Source organism: Phyllostomus hastatus, unplaced genomic scaffold (assembly GCF_019186645.2).
Source record: "Phyllostomus hastatus isolate PE091 unplaced genomic scaffold, TTU_PhHast_1.1 phas_contig_5, whole genome shotgun sequence".
Classification (NCBI taxonomy): domain Eukaryota; kingdom Metazoa; phylum Chordata; class Mammalia; order Chiroptera; family Phyllostomidae; genus Phyllostomus; species Phyllostomus hastatus.
This window is the reverse complement of record NW_025333897.1, coordinates 1308092-1325014: the sequence shown is the minus strand read 5'-3', so window position 1 is coordinate 1325014 and position 16923 is coordinate 1308092. Positions and strand designations below refer to the sequence as shown.

Genomic DNA, 16923 nt, shown 5'->3' with positions numbered 1-16923 from the left:
ACAGAAGTGATCCAGCTGCAAGGAGCTCCTCTGCTGAGTGGGGCCTGGGGAACAGGTTACGTCACAGCTAAGCTGGTCCTGATCGTGGTCAGCCCTGCTCTGGGTTATCTGGACTGTCTTCAGCGAGCGTGTTGAAGGCATGACTATGCCATACGTACTTTAAACATACGTATGTGTGGTGAGTGTGTGTGATCTCTGTGGTGTGTTTGTGAGTGCAGTACTCTTAGCTTCTTCATTCTGCAGCAGGAGTAATGATTCTATAGATTAAAATATTTGTCCATGTTGTAAAGAAAAAAGTAAAGAATCCCTGTTCCGCTTTCCAAACCCCACTCACTCCAGATTAGAAGACAGGCAGTTTTGCCCTGGCTGGGTGGCTCAGTTGGTTGGACCATTGTCCCATACACCAAAAGTTTGAGGGTTCGATTCCCAGTCAGGATGTATACCTAAGCTGTGGGTTTGATCCCTGGTCAGGGCACATACAAAAGGCAACCCACTGATGTTTCTTTCTCACATTGACGTCTCTCTCTCACTTTCTCTCTCTCTCTCTCCCCCCTTCCTCTCTCTCTAAAAATTGATAAACATATCTTTGGGTGAGGATTCATTAAAAAAAGACAAATAGTTTCCTCAAAAGTGAAACAAAACAAAAAAACAAAACTGAACCAAATCAATCTTCTATCTGTGTGGTCCAATATGACAGTCACTTGTGGCCATTTAAATGTAAATTTAATTAAAATGAAATAAAACTGAAGACTTAGTGTTTTGGTCACAACAGCCCCATTTCAAATGTTCAACAGCTACATTTTATTAGTGGCAACCATATGATATGATACAGCTCAAATATGAACATTTCTATTATCACTAAAGTTCTATTGAACAGCACTACTGATCCAGTTTAAAAGAGAATCTGGCTGGACAGATGAACAAGTTAAGTAATGTTATAAAGAAGCAATTAGCCCTGGCGGGTGTAGCTCAGCAGACTGAGCACCAGCCTGAGAACCAAAGGGTTGCTGGTTCGATTCCCAGTCAGGGAACATGCCTGGTTGCAGGTCAGATCCCTAGTAGGGGGCATGTGAGAGGCAACCACACATTGATGTTTCTCTTTCTCTGTTTCTCCTCCCCTTCCCCTCTCTAAAAATAAATAAATAAAATCTTTTTTAAAAGAGGAACTTTAGAACTCAGAATAGTGGTTACCACTTGGGGTATAATGCTGGGAAAAGGGCATGAAGGGCATCCCTTCCAAAGTGACGGGGGGCCCAGTATGTACTTTTTCATGATTCTTAGGACAGCTTATGCAAACCTGTCTTTCTCTTGTGGAAAATTAAACAAGCTTCTACTTATTATATGTGCATATTTTTAATATATGTATTATATTTTAACAATAAATTTTAAAATGTAAAAATCAGGTGAAAGGATGCATGGCTTTCTAAACTCCTTTTATAGGAAAGCAAAAACGTTTGAAGACCATTCCTGCATCTGCATCTGATGCAAGGGTCTCAGAGTGACTGCCCAGGGGGCTCAGCAGGTGTTATACATCAGTGCAGCAGACCAGGAGGGGACCAAGCAGCACTGGAGAGGGGGCTGGGCCCCCTCTAACAGCGATACCACTGCTCATCTCTGAATGACAACTACCATAGGGAAATCAGACCCAGGGCCATCTGATGTATTACTGCATCTATCATTTTCTGGCTGTAAGGATCCCGGACATGCAACTGATCCTTTCTGAGCCTCAGGCTCCTCATCTGTTAAATGGGCAAAGCCACAGTCCCTACCTCATAAGGCTGTTAAAAGAATTAAATGAATTAGTGATATTTATATGTTAATGAATATACATAAGGCTGAGACCCCAGTGTTCACTACTGATACTCACGGCAAAGTTCCTCGCTCCTCCAAGGGTGCACAGTGGCCCCAGTGGCCTGGCAAGCGTCCGCATAGGCGGCCAGTGCATCACACAGAGGCCCAGACTGGCCTGGCAGCAGGCAGCGGTCGTAGACACAGTCTCGCATGGCACCCTGCGGGTCCAGCTTGTGGTGGCACTCCCGGAAGGGCCCCTCAGGGTCAGCAAGGATCCCGCACTCCTTCTTACTCTGAAGCTGCTGGGCTACCAGGGAGTCCAGCTTGGGACAGTCACCTGGCTCGGCTGCTCCACAGCCTGGCCTTGTCTCCTCCTGCCAGCTCTTCCCGAAGGCCAGGGCATCAGCAGCTTGGCCCCCGCCCCGCAGGGCCAGGTCATCATCTGGGCTGTCGTTGAAGTTCCCACAGAGCCCACACAGGGCCCCAGCATAGCTTCCAGGCACCTTGGCAGTCACACGGGCATCCCAGTCATAGGTGACGGTCAGGCCAAAGTCCGTGCGCACCACAGCATTTTGGCCCTGGCGGAACACCTGCACCCGCCCATCTGCCGCCTGGAAAGGCAAGTACTGAAGGATGCCATCGACCTGGGCAGAGATGCAGGAGGGCCAGTGGTCAGGGTGTGTTCGTGGCTCTGTGGCCCACCCCTCATTCACTCAGCTCCTTGCTATTCTCTTGAGCACGTTATTCTTGGTCCCACCTGAGACCTTGCACTTGCAGATCCCCCTGCCTGGCATGCCTTCCACATCTCTCCATACTTCACGTATCAACTTAAATCCAAATCCCTAACTCACAGCCTTCAGAGCCTACAGCCCCTGCCTCCCCATTACCTCCCTGACCTCACCTCTTCACCCCCCCCGCGCCAGACTCATTTTCTTCTGGCCAAGTTGGCTTTCTTGATATTCCTGTAACTCTCCCAGTTCAGTCCAACTCTTGGGGCCTTTTGCCTTTGCCAAGAATAGCATCTAGCACTTTTCTCCTGGCTGTTTCCCTTCACTTGGCTTACATGCAAGTCCCTACTATAGAAGGGTCCTGCTTAACCTTGGCTCTCTTCACCTTTGTGCCTGCATCACCCAGCACGTCACTCTCTTAGCCTCCTTACTAAGAACATCTCAAGTGCACTCCCACCTCAGGGCCTTTGCACTTGCTTCACACTTGCTTTGCACTCTTCCCTTGGCTACCTCTCTTTTACCTTTCAGGTGTCAGCTTTGATACAAACCCCTCACAATGGCCTAAAAGGCCTTAAATGATGTGAGCCTCACTACCCTCCAATCCAGCTCTCCAGTACTGTCCCATTCCCCACCCCTGAAACCCAGCCACACGGGTCCTCTGATACTCCCCCGAACTCTCCCAGCTCAGCCCAGCGTTGGGGCCTTTGCACTTGCTGCGCCCTCTGCTTGTGACCTTTCTACCCTCTTCTGCATCCCTATTCTTTGCCTGGCTTCCTCCCTGTCATCCTTCACCTCTTAGCTTAAATTCAAACCCCTCTACCCACCAGGCCCTGCTTGTCCCTACTTCCTGATCTCATCTCCTACCAACCTTCCATTCCATCTTCCCAATCTCAGTCTCTCAGGGGCAGCCTCGTGAGCTGCATGCTGTCCTGTACTCTTCAAGCTCAGCCCACCCTCAGGCTTTGCACTTGTTGTTCCCTCTGCCTAAGAATAACCACTCTTCACCTTGTGGTCTGTTCCTCATCCTTTAAATTTCAGCTTAAGTCAAAAGCTTCTACTACAGCATCCTCTGCATCATCCCTGCCTCGCTCGTTCCTCTCTCCCTCCACTGCAGCCCCACGGGTCTCCCTGCTGTTCCTCTGCCCTTCATGTTTGTTCCTGCCTTAGAGCCTTTGCACTTGCTGTTCCTTCCAGCAAGAACACCCTTCCATCCACTTATTTCCCTGCCTGTTCCATCTCTGTTTTCAGGAGAGTCAGTAGAAGATAGTGATTGAGAGTATGGGCTCTGGAGACAGACTGCCTGGCTTCGAATCCCGTATCTGCCACTCATTGGCTGTGTGACCTGGAATAAGTGACAACCTTTCTGTGCCTCAGTGTCCTCTTCTAACAAGACTGGCTATTTCACAAAGTTGTTGTAGAAATCAAATGAGTTACTACATGTCAAGCATTCAATACATAGAAATAACTTAATATATGTTGGCTATTATTATTCAAACCTCAGCTTAGATGTCATCCCAGAGAGGTGAGGACATCAATATTAACGATTTTGTCCTCTGTCTATTGAGGAGCTTCTCTATGTCAAACACGAGGCTTTAGGGGGCAGAATTTCCTTTGCTCCAAGGTCGTTCTGAGGATGAAGAGTTAAGGACTGCAAAGGGTTTAGCACAGTGCCAGGCATATGGAAAGCTCTCTCTCTTTTCCATTTCCAATTGATCTTCCTCCTGAAAGCATGGGCCACTGTCCCAAAGTGCTCAGTAATACTTGTTAACTAATGTTGTAAATCTTACAACAACCCCACGACTTTTATTTTTATTTCTAAAAAGAGTCAATCAGTGGTTCTTGACTTCTGCTGGGTGGTGGGCCATCCGAGAGCCCTCTTCCCAGAACCTGCCATTGTTTGGGCTCTCTACCCCACCCACTGCCCCCAAAGCACACACCTCTAATTTCTGACCTTTTACAGGTCACCTTACTATCTGAAAATCAATCATCTTTCAGAAAATGCACAAATCTATAACTTTACAGGGTTCATATCAATACAATATTAAGTCAACATTTACTGGGCATCAAGGTTTGTGTTTTATTTTTAAACACCCTACTAACATTAACTGGTCAAATCCCCATAACCACCCTGTGAAGTGGCTTCTACTTTAGGCGGCCTCTTGTTACCACATTTGACAGAGGAGAAAACTGAGGACCCCTGAGAGCCAGTCACACAGCCAGGGAAAGGCAGCACGGCCCTGCTTGGGGACCCTGGCTTCAATCCCTGGCCACGGGTCTTCCAGCAGCTCCACCCACTCTTTGGAGGGATATTCTCTGCACCGCCCCTCCCCCCTCCGCCCGCCGCTCCATCCGACCCTGGGTGCTCCTTCTCACCAGCACTTGACCAGGATGCTCTCTGCGCACCGCCACCGTCACGCCAAGGGCCTCCACGCGCACGGCGCGCGTGTAGCTCACAGTCGGGCTGCCCCGATGCTCATTTTCCACCAGTACCCGGAAGGAGGGCAGAGCCGCGTTCTGGCCGCAAGAGCCAGACAGCAGGTAGGTGCAGGTGCCCATGAAGTCGAAGCGCCGGCCATCGAAGGTCACGTAGTGCGGGTCCCCAGATGCCTGGCAGCTCCCGAAGCGGTCCGGGTAGCAACCCAGGAGGTCGTTCTGTACGCGGCAGCGCTCGCCGGCGGGACAGCCCTGCGTGTCGCTGCAGCTCACCTTGTGGGTCGCGCCATCGCAGGTGCAGCGACGCCGGCACTGCTCGTCCGCCCACACCTGCTCACCGGGCGCCAGGGGGCGGCCTTCGTAGGTGCAGCCGCAGGACGAGGCCGCCACACAGGCGCCGCCGCTGGCCACGAAGCCCGGGAGGCAAGTGCAGCCTTCCACGCAGGGGAGCTCGGAGCAGTTGGCCGGCGCAGCCGTGGGATTGCAGGAGGCCGGGCAGGCGGGGCTGCAGGGCTCGTAGCGGCTGTTGGCGGGGCAGGACATGGCTGCGGGGAGACAGGGACCAGGTCAGGCCAGCACACTGGGGCCCTCGAGGCAGCCTCGGTCGGAACGTGCCAGGACTTTCCGCCCTGAACCCTGTTCCTCCTCCAGAGACCCCCTTTTAGTTCAAGGTACTTCCCTTTTTCAGGAGATCAGGCCCCCAACCTCTGAGACATAGCTGACCCCTCTCGGCTTTATTCCCTGGACAATCAATCTGTCAACAAATCCTGCGGGCCCCATATTCAAAGTTTACCCAGAATCTGCCCTCTTCTCTCACCACCATCCCCACCCTGGTCCTATCCATCCCAGCAGCCTCCTGCCTGCTCTCCTCTGGTCTCCCATCCTACCCCTACCTACTGTAGGGTCCTCACACACAGCCAGAGGGGCCCTGTGAACACCTGAATGAGATGACATCCCTCTCCTGCTCAGAGCCCCTTTGTGGTTCCCTCCTGCTCAGAGTAAAAGCCAAAGCCCTCCCGCTGGCCCATGAGGCCCCACACCACCCGCCCTCATGACCTCTCTGTCCTCCTCTCATTCTCTCTCTGACTCACTCTGCGGCAGCCACAGTGGCCTCCTGGCCGGTGCGGTGGCCACACTCCCAGCTCAGCGCCTTGGCTCTGACTGTCCCCTCTGCCTGTGTTGACCTTTCCTGGAAAGGCAGTGCAGCTTCTGTTTGAGAGAAGGCTACAGAAACCCAGAAGGCATGGGTTCAAATGCTGGCTCTCGCTTCTTAGCTGTATGGTCATGAGCAAACAGTTCCAACCACCTTGTGCCTCAGTTTCCCTGTCAGTAAAGTGGCATAATAATAGTACTGACCTCACAGGGCTGCTGTGAGGAGTAAATGAGTTCATCCATGTAGAGACACCAACTAAGCACCTTTATTATTATTCGCTGACTGTGTTGCCTTATCCCCAGTCTCTGCCCCAATGCCTCCTCAAAATGGTGTTCCCTGAGCACCTTCTCCATGAGCACCCCATTGCTCTTATTAAATGAACTTTATTTTTTTCTCTCTGAAGATACTCCATGGTTTACTGCTTACTGTCTGTCTTCCTAATAGTTTATAAGTTCTGTGAGAGTGGGGACCAGGTCTGTGCTCAGTCCTCAGCACCAAGGACAGGGCCTGGACCAGTGGATAGGTGAACTGGCTGGTTTCTCCTTTTGTACCAGGCACTAGGAACTCTGGTGAAAGGGGTAAGAACTGGGTAGTAAGGACACAGCAGTGACCAAGACAAACCTCAAATGGCTCAGTGTCTCCCTCAGATGTACTCTCCCTCCAGAGTGTGTCTCAAGCCTTGGGCCGGGGCCGGGGCCTGGGCCTGGGCCTGGAAGCCTCTCCTCTGCCTTTTCTAGCCTTTCTGCCTCCTGAACATTTTTCTGGGAGCCTCACAAGGGCAGGGACAGGTGGGTGTCCATCACCAGCATGGGGATGGAACCAGCTAAGGGCTCAGGACATGCCTGTTGCGTGAATGAATAAATGAGTGAAAGAAGGATTAAGGGAATGGACACCTGCCTGGGGAGCTTGGACTTTACCCAGAGGATGTCGGGGAGTCGTGGAAGGGCTGTAAATGAAGAAATGTGCACATGGCTGCTGCGGGACTCTGAAGAGGACCGCTCAGCCCAAACTTAGCACATATCCTTCTTCCAGCCTGGAACTCATTTCCTGCTTCCTTTTTCCTGCCTAGTTCCTAGTCCTTCTAAGAATTGCAGATTGGGCATCCCTTTCTCTAATAATTCGTTCTTAATCCCCAAGGCTGAGTCTGGAAGCTTCTTTAGTGACCCACAGGCTTCTTTGACTTCTCCCATCCTGGCCCTGACCACTCTGCTTGTGCCTCCCCCAGCCCAGCTGTGACCCCTCCAGCCTGTCACTGTCAGATGATATGTCTGCCTCAACCTTGGGCTCACTGAGAGCACAGCCTGGCCATCTTGGCCATCTCCCTGTCCCTGACATGATCCAGCTCCAGGCTGTACCACAGTAAGGGCTCAGATGTTGAGCAGATGGAAGGGGTCCCCTGCCTCCCACCATGTGCTCCCAGCTCTGACTAGGGCATCACTCACGGCAGTTGGATGGTGACCTCCAGTCCTCAATAGAGATGCCGAGCTCCAGACAGGCCTGGGCATAGGCGCTGAGGCCACGGCACAGGCTGGACCGGTCTCCGTTGGCCACACACAAGTCGTACACACAATTCTCCAGGAAGGGCTGGGGGTCTAGAGCATCATGGCAGGCGGCAAAAGGACCATTGGGCTTGGCCAGCATGCCGCAGAGACGGTCACCCTTATAGTGCTGGGCCTGCCCTGGGGTGCAGGAGGGACAGTTGCTCTGGCAGCCATCCTCACACAGGTAGTCTCCATCATCCAGCTTCCAGCTAGTGGCAAACTCCTCAACGTTAGGAGCCTGCTCCCCATCAGGTGTGAGGAAGTCGTCAGTGGGGTTGCCATTATAGTTGCCACACAGTCCGTACACCTGGTCTTGGAAGCGGGCGGGCAGGGTCAGTGCCAGCTGGCAATCCCAGTCGTAGGTGACCACCAGCCCGAAGTCCAGCTCCACAACGGCCCGCATCCCACTCTGGTACACACTCAGGCGACCGTTGGCCAATGAGGCAGGCAGCCGCGAGCGCTGGTTGTCAATCTGCAGAGGGGTAAGGAGGGAAGGGGTGGTCAGATCCTATGTGCTCTGGCCTTCAGCCACTCATCTCCTCCCACTCACTTCCCTGCTCCAGCTGCAGGAGGGTTCCTCCCTCCTGTTATTGCCACCAGCCAAGCCTCAAGATCTTTGCTGTTGCTATCCCCGTGGCCTGAATTGTTCTTCTCACAGGCACACACATGGCTTGTTCACTTCCTCACCTCTTACAAAAGCTTTGCTCAAAGGTCACCATCTCAGGGAAGCCATCCCTGACCACCCTATTTTATATGGCGTCTCACTCCTACTTCTCACTCCCCTTTTCTGTTCTGTTTTGTTCCCATAGCTTCTAACTTTCTAAAATATCATTTACATGTACCGTCTGTCTAACTCCACAGACTGTCAGCTCCAAGAAAACAGGGATCTTCACCTGCTTTGCTGGCTGCTTCATCCCTCATGCCTGGAACAGTGCCTCAGATGGTGCCTCATGCAACAGCAAGTGCTCAGTGAGCGAACGAAGGCACTGTTGTGTCAAATAAACACTCCCTGGGCACTCACTCTCCCGGGAGGTCACGGAGATCTGGGCTGATTAAGACAACACTGACCCTGCTCTCACGGGTCTCCCAGTCCAATAATAGAGACAGACCTGTCACTAGACAGTGACACATCAGAATGGACAAGGCTGGGGTAGTGGAAGCACAGGAGGCTGTGGGAGCCTAAAAAGGGGCCAGACCCAAACTTGCCGGTGAGGGGAGGCTTCCTGGAGGAAGTGGCAACTGAGCTGAGCTGTAAAAGATCAGTAAGGAAGAATCATGAAAATAGGGACAGGGAAGGGTGTTTTTTTTACAAATGTCCCAGTAGAGAGAGGGTCCAGCCAGAAGATAAAGAGTATGTCTCTGTTCCCTGGACCCATTTCCTCTTCCTGAGCATCTCTTTTTTATTCTTTCTATACACAAATTCATCTTAGCCAAGAGGATGGAGTATGAAAATGGAGTAACATACAGAGTAAACAGCCTGTGAGATTGTCTGAAGTTATGCTAGATCAGTCAGTCAGTCAGTCAGTCAGTCCGTCAGCAAGGCCTCCATGAGCCCTACTGTGTGTCCAAGTCTGCACCAGGCAGTGCTGTGGACACAACAGTGACCAAGACAGCCTGAGGCCCCACACGTACAGGCTCCCAGTCCAGGGACCACTCTTCAAGTCCATCTCTCCCCTGGAGTAGTGATCTCCATTTTTAAATGGTACAAGTAATATTTGTTCATTACGGAAAACTTACAAAATGTGTATAAGCTGAGAAAAGATGAACCACCCATATTGCTGTAAACACACACTCATGCACATTTATAAATCTTGCCAGATTTTTCTTCTATCTTTAAATACATTGATATTTAAATAATAAGACCATGCTGATATCATCATTTCACGAAATCCTCTGCTCTCCTGACAACACCCTGTGGACATCCTGCCACGATTCCACCAGAAGCTCTAAACCTTTGTCAAGTCATCGACAAAAGTGAGGCACATGCTCCCTGAATAATGGCACAACATGTGCAAAATTCTGCGTGTAATCTCAAGGATTCGAAGTCCCCTGAGTCTGTGCTCAATCCCTCTCGACCTCAAGAACATCAACTTGAATGCGCTCGGCTGTGAAGTTCACAGATCCACCTGCGCACTCACAACATGAGGGAAGTATCAGAATCTTCACTGCAGTTTTGTTTGCCTTCGAGAACGAAGTGTCCATCCATGGGGGACTGAGTGAAACGAACTGTGATGTGCCCATGCAATGGAGAAGGGTGCAGCTACAAGAAAGAAGGGAAGGCTCCTTATCCATTGATTTGCAAGCAGCTCCAGAATGCATGGTTCAGTGCAGAGGGTGCAGTGCAAACCAGAGCATACAGTACAGGGCACTTTGCTAAGAAAAGGGAGAGGTAAGGGTGTATGTTTGTGGTTGCTCATATTTGCATAAAGAAACCCTTTATGAACACTCAAGGCATTACGAAAAGCCCTCACCTGTGGGGAGTGGAGGAAGGTTAGATGAGGAGAGGCTAGAAACAAGACCCCTCCCTCACAACATGCCTTCTTTGTTTGGAGCTAAGTGAAGATGTCCCTTATTTTAAAAAAATCAGTTGCAGCAACATGGAAGAACCTCCAAAGTATTATGCTGAACAAATGAAGACTTACACAAAAGGATTCTTATACTCGATGATTCCATTAATATGAAGTTCTTGAACAGGCAAAACTAATCTGTGGTGGGAAAAAAGCAGAACTGCGCTTGCATGCAGGGTGGGTCGGGGATTGTCAGGGAAGGGACGTGGAGGAATTATCCACAGTGACGAAAGTATCCTGTGTCTTAATGCAGGTTTGGGTTTCACATTTGTCAAAAATCTGTGAACTGTACAGTTAAGGTTTGTGGATTTTATTATGTGTAAATTTTATTTCAAAAGTAAGCAATAAGAAGTGCAAAATATTGTATCTCTGTTATGATATGGATGTCGAAGTCTGTAGGGGTGAAATACACTGGTATCTGGAACTTACTCTAGTGCTTAAAAAAATAAGATGAATTGTTGAATGAGCAGAGGGATGAGCAGATAGTGCAAGTGGGATAAATCAGGAACAGTGCAATATTTAGAATCTAGGTGATTGGCATAAGAGTGTTCACTGCACAGTGATTTCAACTTTTCAGATGTTTGGACATTTTCATAATAACATAGTGAGGAAAAGGGAATAATTGCTCTAGGCTCTTACTGTATTGACTGAGTAGCAACCCATTTTCCAGAGGCAGAGGTACCTAGAGGTTAAGAACTGGGATTCAGGAGCCACCCTGCCTGTGTTCCCAGCTCCATTGCTTATAGCTTGAAGCCTGTTAGAAGTTACACCTTTTTCTGGACTTCAGTTTCCTCATCTGAAAGTGTTTAATAATAATAATAACAATAATAATAATAATACCTGCCCCACAGATTGCTGTGAAAATTAAGTGCATTGATACCTAAAAAATGTTAAGAAACGAATCTGGCATATAGTAGATGCTCACTAAATTTAGTGTTTGGTCACTTAAGAAATTCCCCATTTTTGGACAATTTGTTCTTTTTTTTCTCCCTTTATTTTCTTTTGTTTTGTTTTTGCCATTACAAACCACATTGGCATGAACCTTTTCCCTACCCATATCTCTGAGCACCTTTAACATTTTTAGAAGTACAGTACAACTGCTGCACAAAAGGAATTTAAGATTCTGCCCTGGATTTTCAAATTCCTTTTTTCCAGACCCCACTCCCTGGGTCTGCTTCTGGCACCGTCCACCCATGATGAAGAGCTCAGGTTGGGGGCCTGATACCCAGGCTTTGTGTCTTCCTTCTAACTGATGGGCATTAAATTCTAAAGACTCTGGACACTTACCCGGGCGAAGCCAACTTCCCCACGGGCCAGCGACACAAAGTGGCTGTAGGCACGCACGGTGACAAAGCCCACATAAGAGACGCGGCGGCTGCCCCGGTGCTCATTTTTGGCTTCTACGCTGAAGGCTGGCAGGGTCTGGTCCTCACTGTTCAGCTCCACCATTGTATATGAGCATGTGCCCATCATGTCATAGCGACGGCCATCGAAGGTGGTGTAATGGGGGTCACCCTGGGCTCGGCAGGTGGCCACGGATCTTGGCACGCACCTGGCCTGCTCATCCACCACTTGGCAGAGCTCGGAGGAAGTGCACTGCACACCTCGGCAGGAAGGCTTCTCCGCAGATCCCTGGGCTGGGGAGGGAAGAGGGGCGGTGAGAGATAAGCAGTTAGGAATGCGTCCATGTGAGTGGGAATCCTGGAGCAATGCGGCTGCAGAGTTTGGGCAGTTTGCTCACAACTACCCATTTTGGAAGTGGGGAAACTGAGGTCTGGAGTCTCACAGGGGGAGAGCTGCTCAGGCGTGGCTGGAGCCCAGGCTTCCTGATTCCCCAGCTCAGCCCAGAAGGACTGGAAAGTAGTGTAGAAGGACCATCAGGAATAATCATGGCAATCTTAAGCTGTTAATTTCCTCTCCCAGTTTCTCCCTCTCTCATACCTTCTTACGCAGGTCAAAACACTGAGTCATCTTAGGGCAAAAGACGGAAGACGGAGATTGTTCAACAGAATGGAAATGGTGGTGGAGTCAGGTTGCTGGGGTTAGAATCCTGGCTCAACCAATCAGCTGTGTGGCAGTGGACAGGGAATGTTAAACTCTCTGTGCCTCGGTTTCCTCATTGGCAACGTGGGGGTGACAACAACACCTCCTTCACAGAGATATTTGGAGAGGAACTGCTGCCAGGTTTGGGACGCCCCCAGGTATTCCCCACTCTACTATTCAAGCCCAAAGTGACCCCCTGAAGTGGAGTGGCTTTTATGCCCTGGAGAGGAGCGGTGGGAGGGGTACTTTTGCCAGTTCTGGGAACCCCAGTGTCTAAGGTCCTAGCTTGAAGGGGTGGAGAGGGGGTTCCAAATAAGGAGAAACAGTCCCTCCTCCTCTGCTTCCTAGTTTTCAGCAGCTCTTGCCTTCTGTCTGTTTGTGATAGCAGCTTGGCCCTGCTCATTTGCCCGGTACCTCCCGAGTGCTTTACAAATGTTTACTCATTATACCTATGAAGGTGAAGTTTATTATCCTCATTTTACAGGAGTGGAGACCGAGGCCCACAGAGGTAAAGTCACATGCCTCAGGTCACACAAGCAGAAGTAGGACTTGAACCCCAGAAATCCGGCTTTCACATCTGTGCCCTCAAACACTGCCTTGCCGGGGCCAGCTTCTCAATGTGCTAAGCCTGAGATTACACATAGGGCCAGGTCCTGGAGATGAGCTATGTTAGCATGTACGAGACACCTAGAATGGTCTCTGTTGTACTGAGGGATAACTCCTCTAGCATGGTAGACATCATTATTATTATACTTTTAGACCTCCTGAGTTTGGGCATAAACATTACAATATCAGTTGTGAGAGAGCCGCAGTTAGCAACTGGTATAGTTGTGTATCAATTGCTAAAATATCAACATATTTCCAAAAATATTGGTAGAAAACTGCTGACTCAACCCTACCCAAAGATTCCTGCTTTCGGCACATTGGCTCTCCCCTAGGATCCTTCCCCCACATCTCCCCAAAAGTAACAAAGTGCTGATGCCAGGTACCGCAGGGGCTTCTAGAATGCCACTTCATGCTCTGCTATCTCTTCTGACTAATTGGGACCCTGGGTCACAACCATTGTTAAACATTTAGAGTTTTGTTCCTGGGGTGGGGAGGGGAGTGCAAGTAGTGGGGTCTGGGAAGCCTTGAAGAAAGGAAGGATGGATGGCAAGGAGGCTGGAGGTGGTGGTGAAGAAAACAGCCCAGTCGAGCCAGAAGCCACAGAGGAGCAGGTGGGTGGGGAAAGGAGAACGGCAAGAGAGCCCACAAAGGGGACACCTAGTAGATAGGGCCAGGTATCATTTCCTATTACTCACACTGGATGCAGGCCGCTGCTGTCCCATATCCCCCAGACTGGACCAGCCCTAAGGTGAGCAGTCCGAAGTCAGTAGTGGCCATGTTCACGTGGATCAAGTTAGTAGTGTTGAGGTCCACTTCGGCATACGAGAACTCACTGCCTGGTACTTCTACCCAGGTGAGCCTTGGTCCCATCCTGCGCCCATCCATGGTCAACTCATCAGCAGCCTTTGTTGGTGCCACCATCACGGCCACACCCTTAGAGCCTGGGATGCTACTGACCACATAGGCAGAGCAGTAGGCTGCCACATCCGGGATCAGGACCAGGTAGGTATCATAGGTCATTTTGTCCCTATTGCCACCTGCCCCAAACAGCAGGACTTGGATACCCACATCTGCAGACAGGTAGAGTGGCTGGGATGGCCGTACCTCAAACTCAATCACATCACCCTCTTGGAGCATTCTGACGTTACTGATGCTCCCATGGTAGTAGGTCAGCTTCGTGGCCTGGCTGGCCATGACATAGGCCAGATCGAAGCGGACCTGGGAGGCCAGAGGGGGCACCACATAGCGGGTGCCCCAGGCAGACGTGGGTAGCAGCTGTTCCACCACATGGTTGCAGCTTGTGTGTTTCGAGGCACAGGTGTGGCCAGAGAGAACAGCCACGGGGCTACTGGCTGTGACCTTTGACCCTGAGAGATCAGCCTCGCTCTGTACCTGGGCTACCTGGTAGGCCTTCAGAGTCACACTAAGGACACTGCCAGCTGGGTAGATCTTGCCCTGGAATGTCACTGCCCCCTTCAGCTGCACACTGATGGAGGCACCTGATGCACCAGCCACTACAGCAAACTCCTTGACATTCTTGATTGAACGGCTAGAGGTTGTGAACACAAAGTACTCAGTTCCCAGGGCCCAGACAGGCCGCAGCAGCGTCACCTCCCCTGTGTTGGGCTTAGTGTTTATGGCCTGCACTGAGATGGTGTGGTCAGATTTGACTACCACTGCATGCTGGAAGATGTTGCTGCCGATCATCTCAGCCTCGGTGCTGATGCTGACCGTGACTGACTGCCCAGGCTTCACTGTGACATCCTGTGAAGTGTTGTCTGCCTGGCTGAGAATGGAGACCGAGGCAGTGCTGTTTGACAGACTGGAGAGGAGGAGGTGGAGGTGGAAGCGGTTCTTGATCCCTGGCTGGTCGTTTTGCAGGAAGGCTGTGAGGAATTCTTCCCCTCCAGTGTTGCTGGGGTCTGCTGAGGCCTCCTGGGTCAATGCTTAAGTGGAAAAATGCGCTAGTGGGTCCACTTATCCATCAGAGAAGTAACCCCCTGCCCTGGGCCTGGATAATGTATTAAATATTAACTTGAGTTTCCCCCCCTCTCTTCTCTTTCATTTCTCCTTTTTTTGTGCAGTCCTCACCTACCAGCCTTTCTGACTTTTGTCTTCCAAAGGCCTGAGTGCTTCGGACAGGGATTTTAAACTTGAATGCTGACAGGGCCAGGCAATAGGAAAGAATTCGGGTAGTGATTGTAAAAACAGAATATTCATACACCATTGAAAGTGGGGCATTGCTACTAGCTTTAGCCTGTTGTTATTTTGATCACTTATTGGTTCTTATTTCCCTTTTTTGTGCCAGATCTTACCATTTTTCAAGAGAAACTGGCTGTCTCAATTTCCATGTGAAATTTCCAACCCAAAATTGTTTTAAGCACTATGGAGCCCAAAGTGGCTGGATTCAGTTGCCAATTTGTGGTTTCTGTCTTAATAGAATTGGGGGAGGGGGACAGTGTGAAGTGGGTAAAGGGAAAGAGGGGATTATGGTAGTGTGGACAAAATGTCTCCAAGAAACAGAGAGCAGTAGGTACTTTTCAACACCCTCAAATGGGAAGAGATTCTCCAGAAGAGAGGCGGGGAGGGGAAGGGGAAAAGGGAGGGAGAGAGTGAGAGGGAGAGAAGTTACAGGCTCTTGGGGAGAGTGTGGGAGTTATAGGAGTGTCTGCCGAACAAGGGGAGCCTTGAAAGGGATCCTAGTGTCCTACGGGGCCAAGGGATCAGGTGACCCTCCCTGGTGTCCCATCCTTTCCCTAGTCCCTCGGCTTTACCTAAGACCCTGGACATAACCCTGAAGAACTGGATGCCAAGCCCTCCAATAATAACTTTAGTGAAATTTTCCACCAACTCAGCAGAATGAAGGTTAGGATCCAAACTTTTGCTGAGTTGCAGAAAATCAACGAGTGGTAGTTTTTGCATCTTGAATGTGAGGATAAGGCGTTCACCTGAATTCCACCATGCTTCTCTGGAGAGCCCAAGGGGCCTCTCTGCCATTGCAGCTAGCCTGGGGTGACATTGGGAGAGGGGTTTGTGGAAGGGGGCGCAAAAGATGGTGCTGACAAAGGCAGGCAGAGTTCCCAGACTAGAACAAGGAGATAGATGAGATCTTGGTCTTACTTACCCCACAGGAGGGTTGCTCCAGCCCAGAGAGTCCACCAGCTCCACAGGAAACCCATGTCTGCAAGTGGGGAAACAGAGAGGGTCATGGGAGGCTGGTCTGCCCCTCCTGCCGGAGACTGTCCCAGAGGACAAAAGGGCCCAGTCTCAGGACAATGACCACCTGGGCAGCAGGAAGGCGATGGTGGTCTGGATCGAGGGCCAGTGTATGTGTGCATAGGGTAGTTGGATATCCAGTGGGTCTGGGGATGGGGTGGGGACGGCACGAAAGGAGCAAAGATGGAGAGTTGGATGCCCATTGGGTCCAAGGGTAGGGTGGGGAGGCCTGGAGTCAGGGGCAAGAGTAGGGGATCTGATGTCCCACTTCCAAAGGGAACCCAGTTTCTCTCACCTGCAGGTCCCTGGAGCTCCAGGGTTAGCCCCTGGGCTGGGCTATATAATGGAGTTTTTTTGGCTCCTTAGGCCACACCCTGGGCCCCATGCCAGGCAGATGGTTCCAACTTCCTGGAGGAGGCTGCTGATCGCAGGGCCAGGAGGAATGGGGACCCTGAAGACCTGTGAAGGGTGAAGGGTAGAGAGCAAGCCTGGGTGCCTGGGTCCTGAGGGAATGAGAACAGCTGGTGACTGTGCCCTGGGATCGTGCTGGGAACTTCAGTCCTAGAAGGGTGGTGTCCCTGAGGGAGACAGCTGGGGAGCAGGGTCCTCAGACCCTGGGTCCTTGGGGGCTGGGGAGTAGGGCGGAAGATGGTATTTGATCTTGTTTGCTGAACAGAAGCTGCCTGCAGATTTTTCTTTTGGCTCCTGCCAGCAACAATTGCAAAGGACCTGCATCCGGGTGCTGGCTGCTCCCCAGTCCCTATAAGCTGATCCCTCTTCCCCAGCCACCCACATCCTGTTTCCAGGCACCACTAGGGGGTAGGGTGCAGTGTCTGAGATAGGGA

At 50.9% G+C, this 16923-nt stretch overlaps 1 protein-coding gene across 2 annotated transcripts in view; it reads right to left on the bottom strand.

Annotated features, from left to right (window-relative positions):
- Window positions 1–16593, bottom strand: part of LOC123823818 (Fc gamma binding protein) — a 38111-nt gene extending 21518 nt beyond the window's left edge. Inside the window, exons 1-7 of one of the 2 annotated variants that reach the window (XM_045846839.1) lie at window positions 16374–16593; window positions 15987–16043; window positions 13558–14808; window positions 11501–11850; window positions 7548–8118; window positions 4893–5497; window positions 1868–2435 (exon numbers count right to left, since the gene is read on the bottom strand). In XM_045846839.1, coding sequence (XP_045702795.1) covers window positions 1868–2435; window positions 4893–5497; window positions 7548–8118; window positions 11501–11850; window positions 13558–14808; window positions 15987–16041 — 3400 coding nt within the window. In that variant the 5' untranslated portion in view covers window positions 16042–16043; window positions 16374–16593. The remainder of the gene's footprint in view (window positions 1–1867; window positions 2436–4892; window positions 5498–7547; window positions 8119–11500; window positions 11851–13557; window positions 14809–15986; window positions 16044–16373) is intronic. The other variant, XM_045846840.1, reaches the window with a different exon arrangement.
- Window positions 16594–16923: the final 330 nt, after the last annotated feature.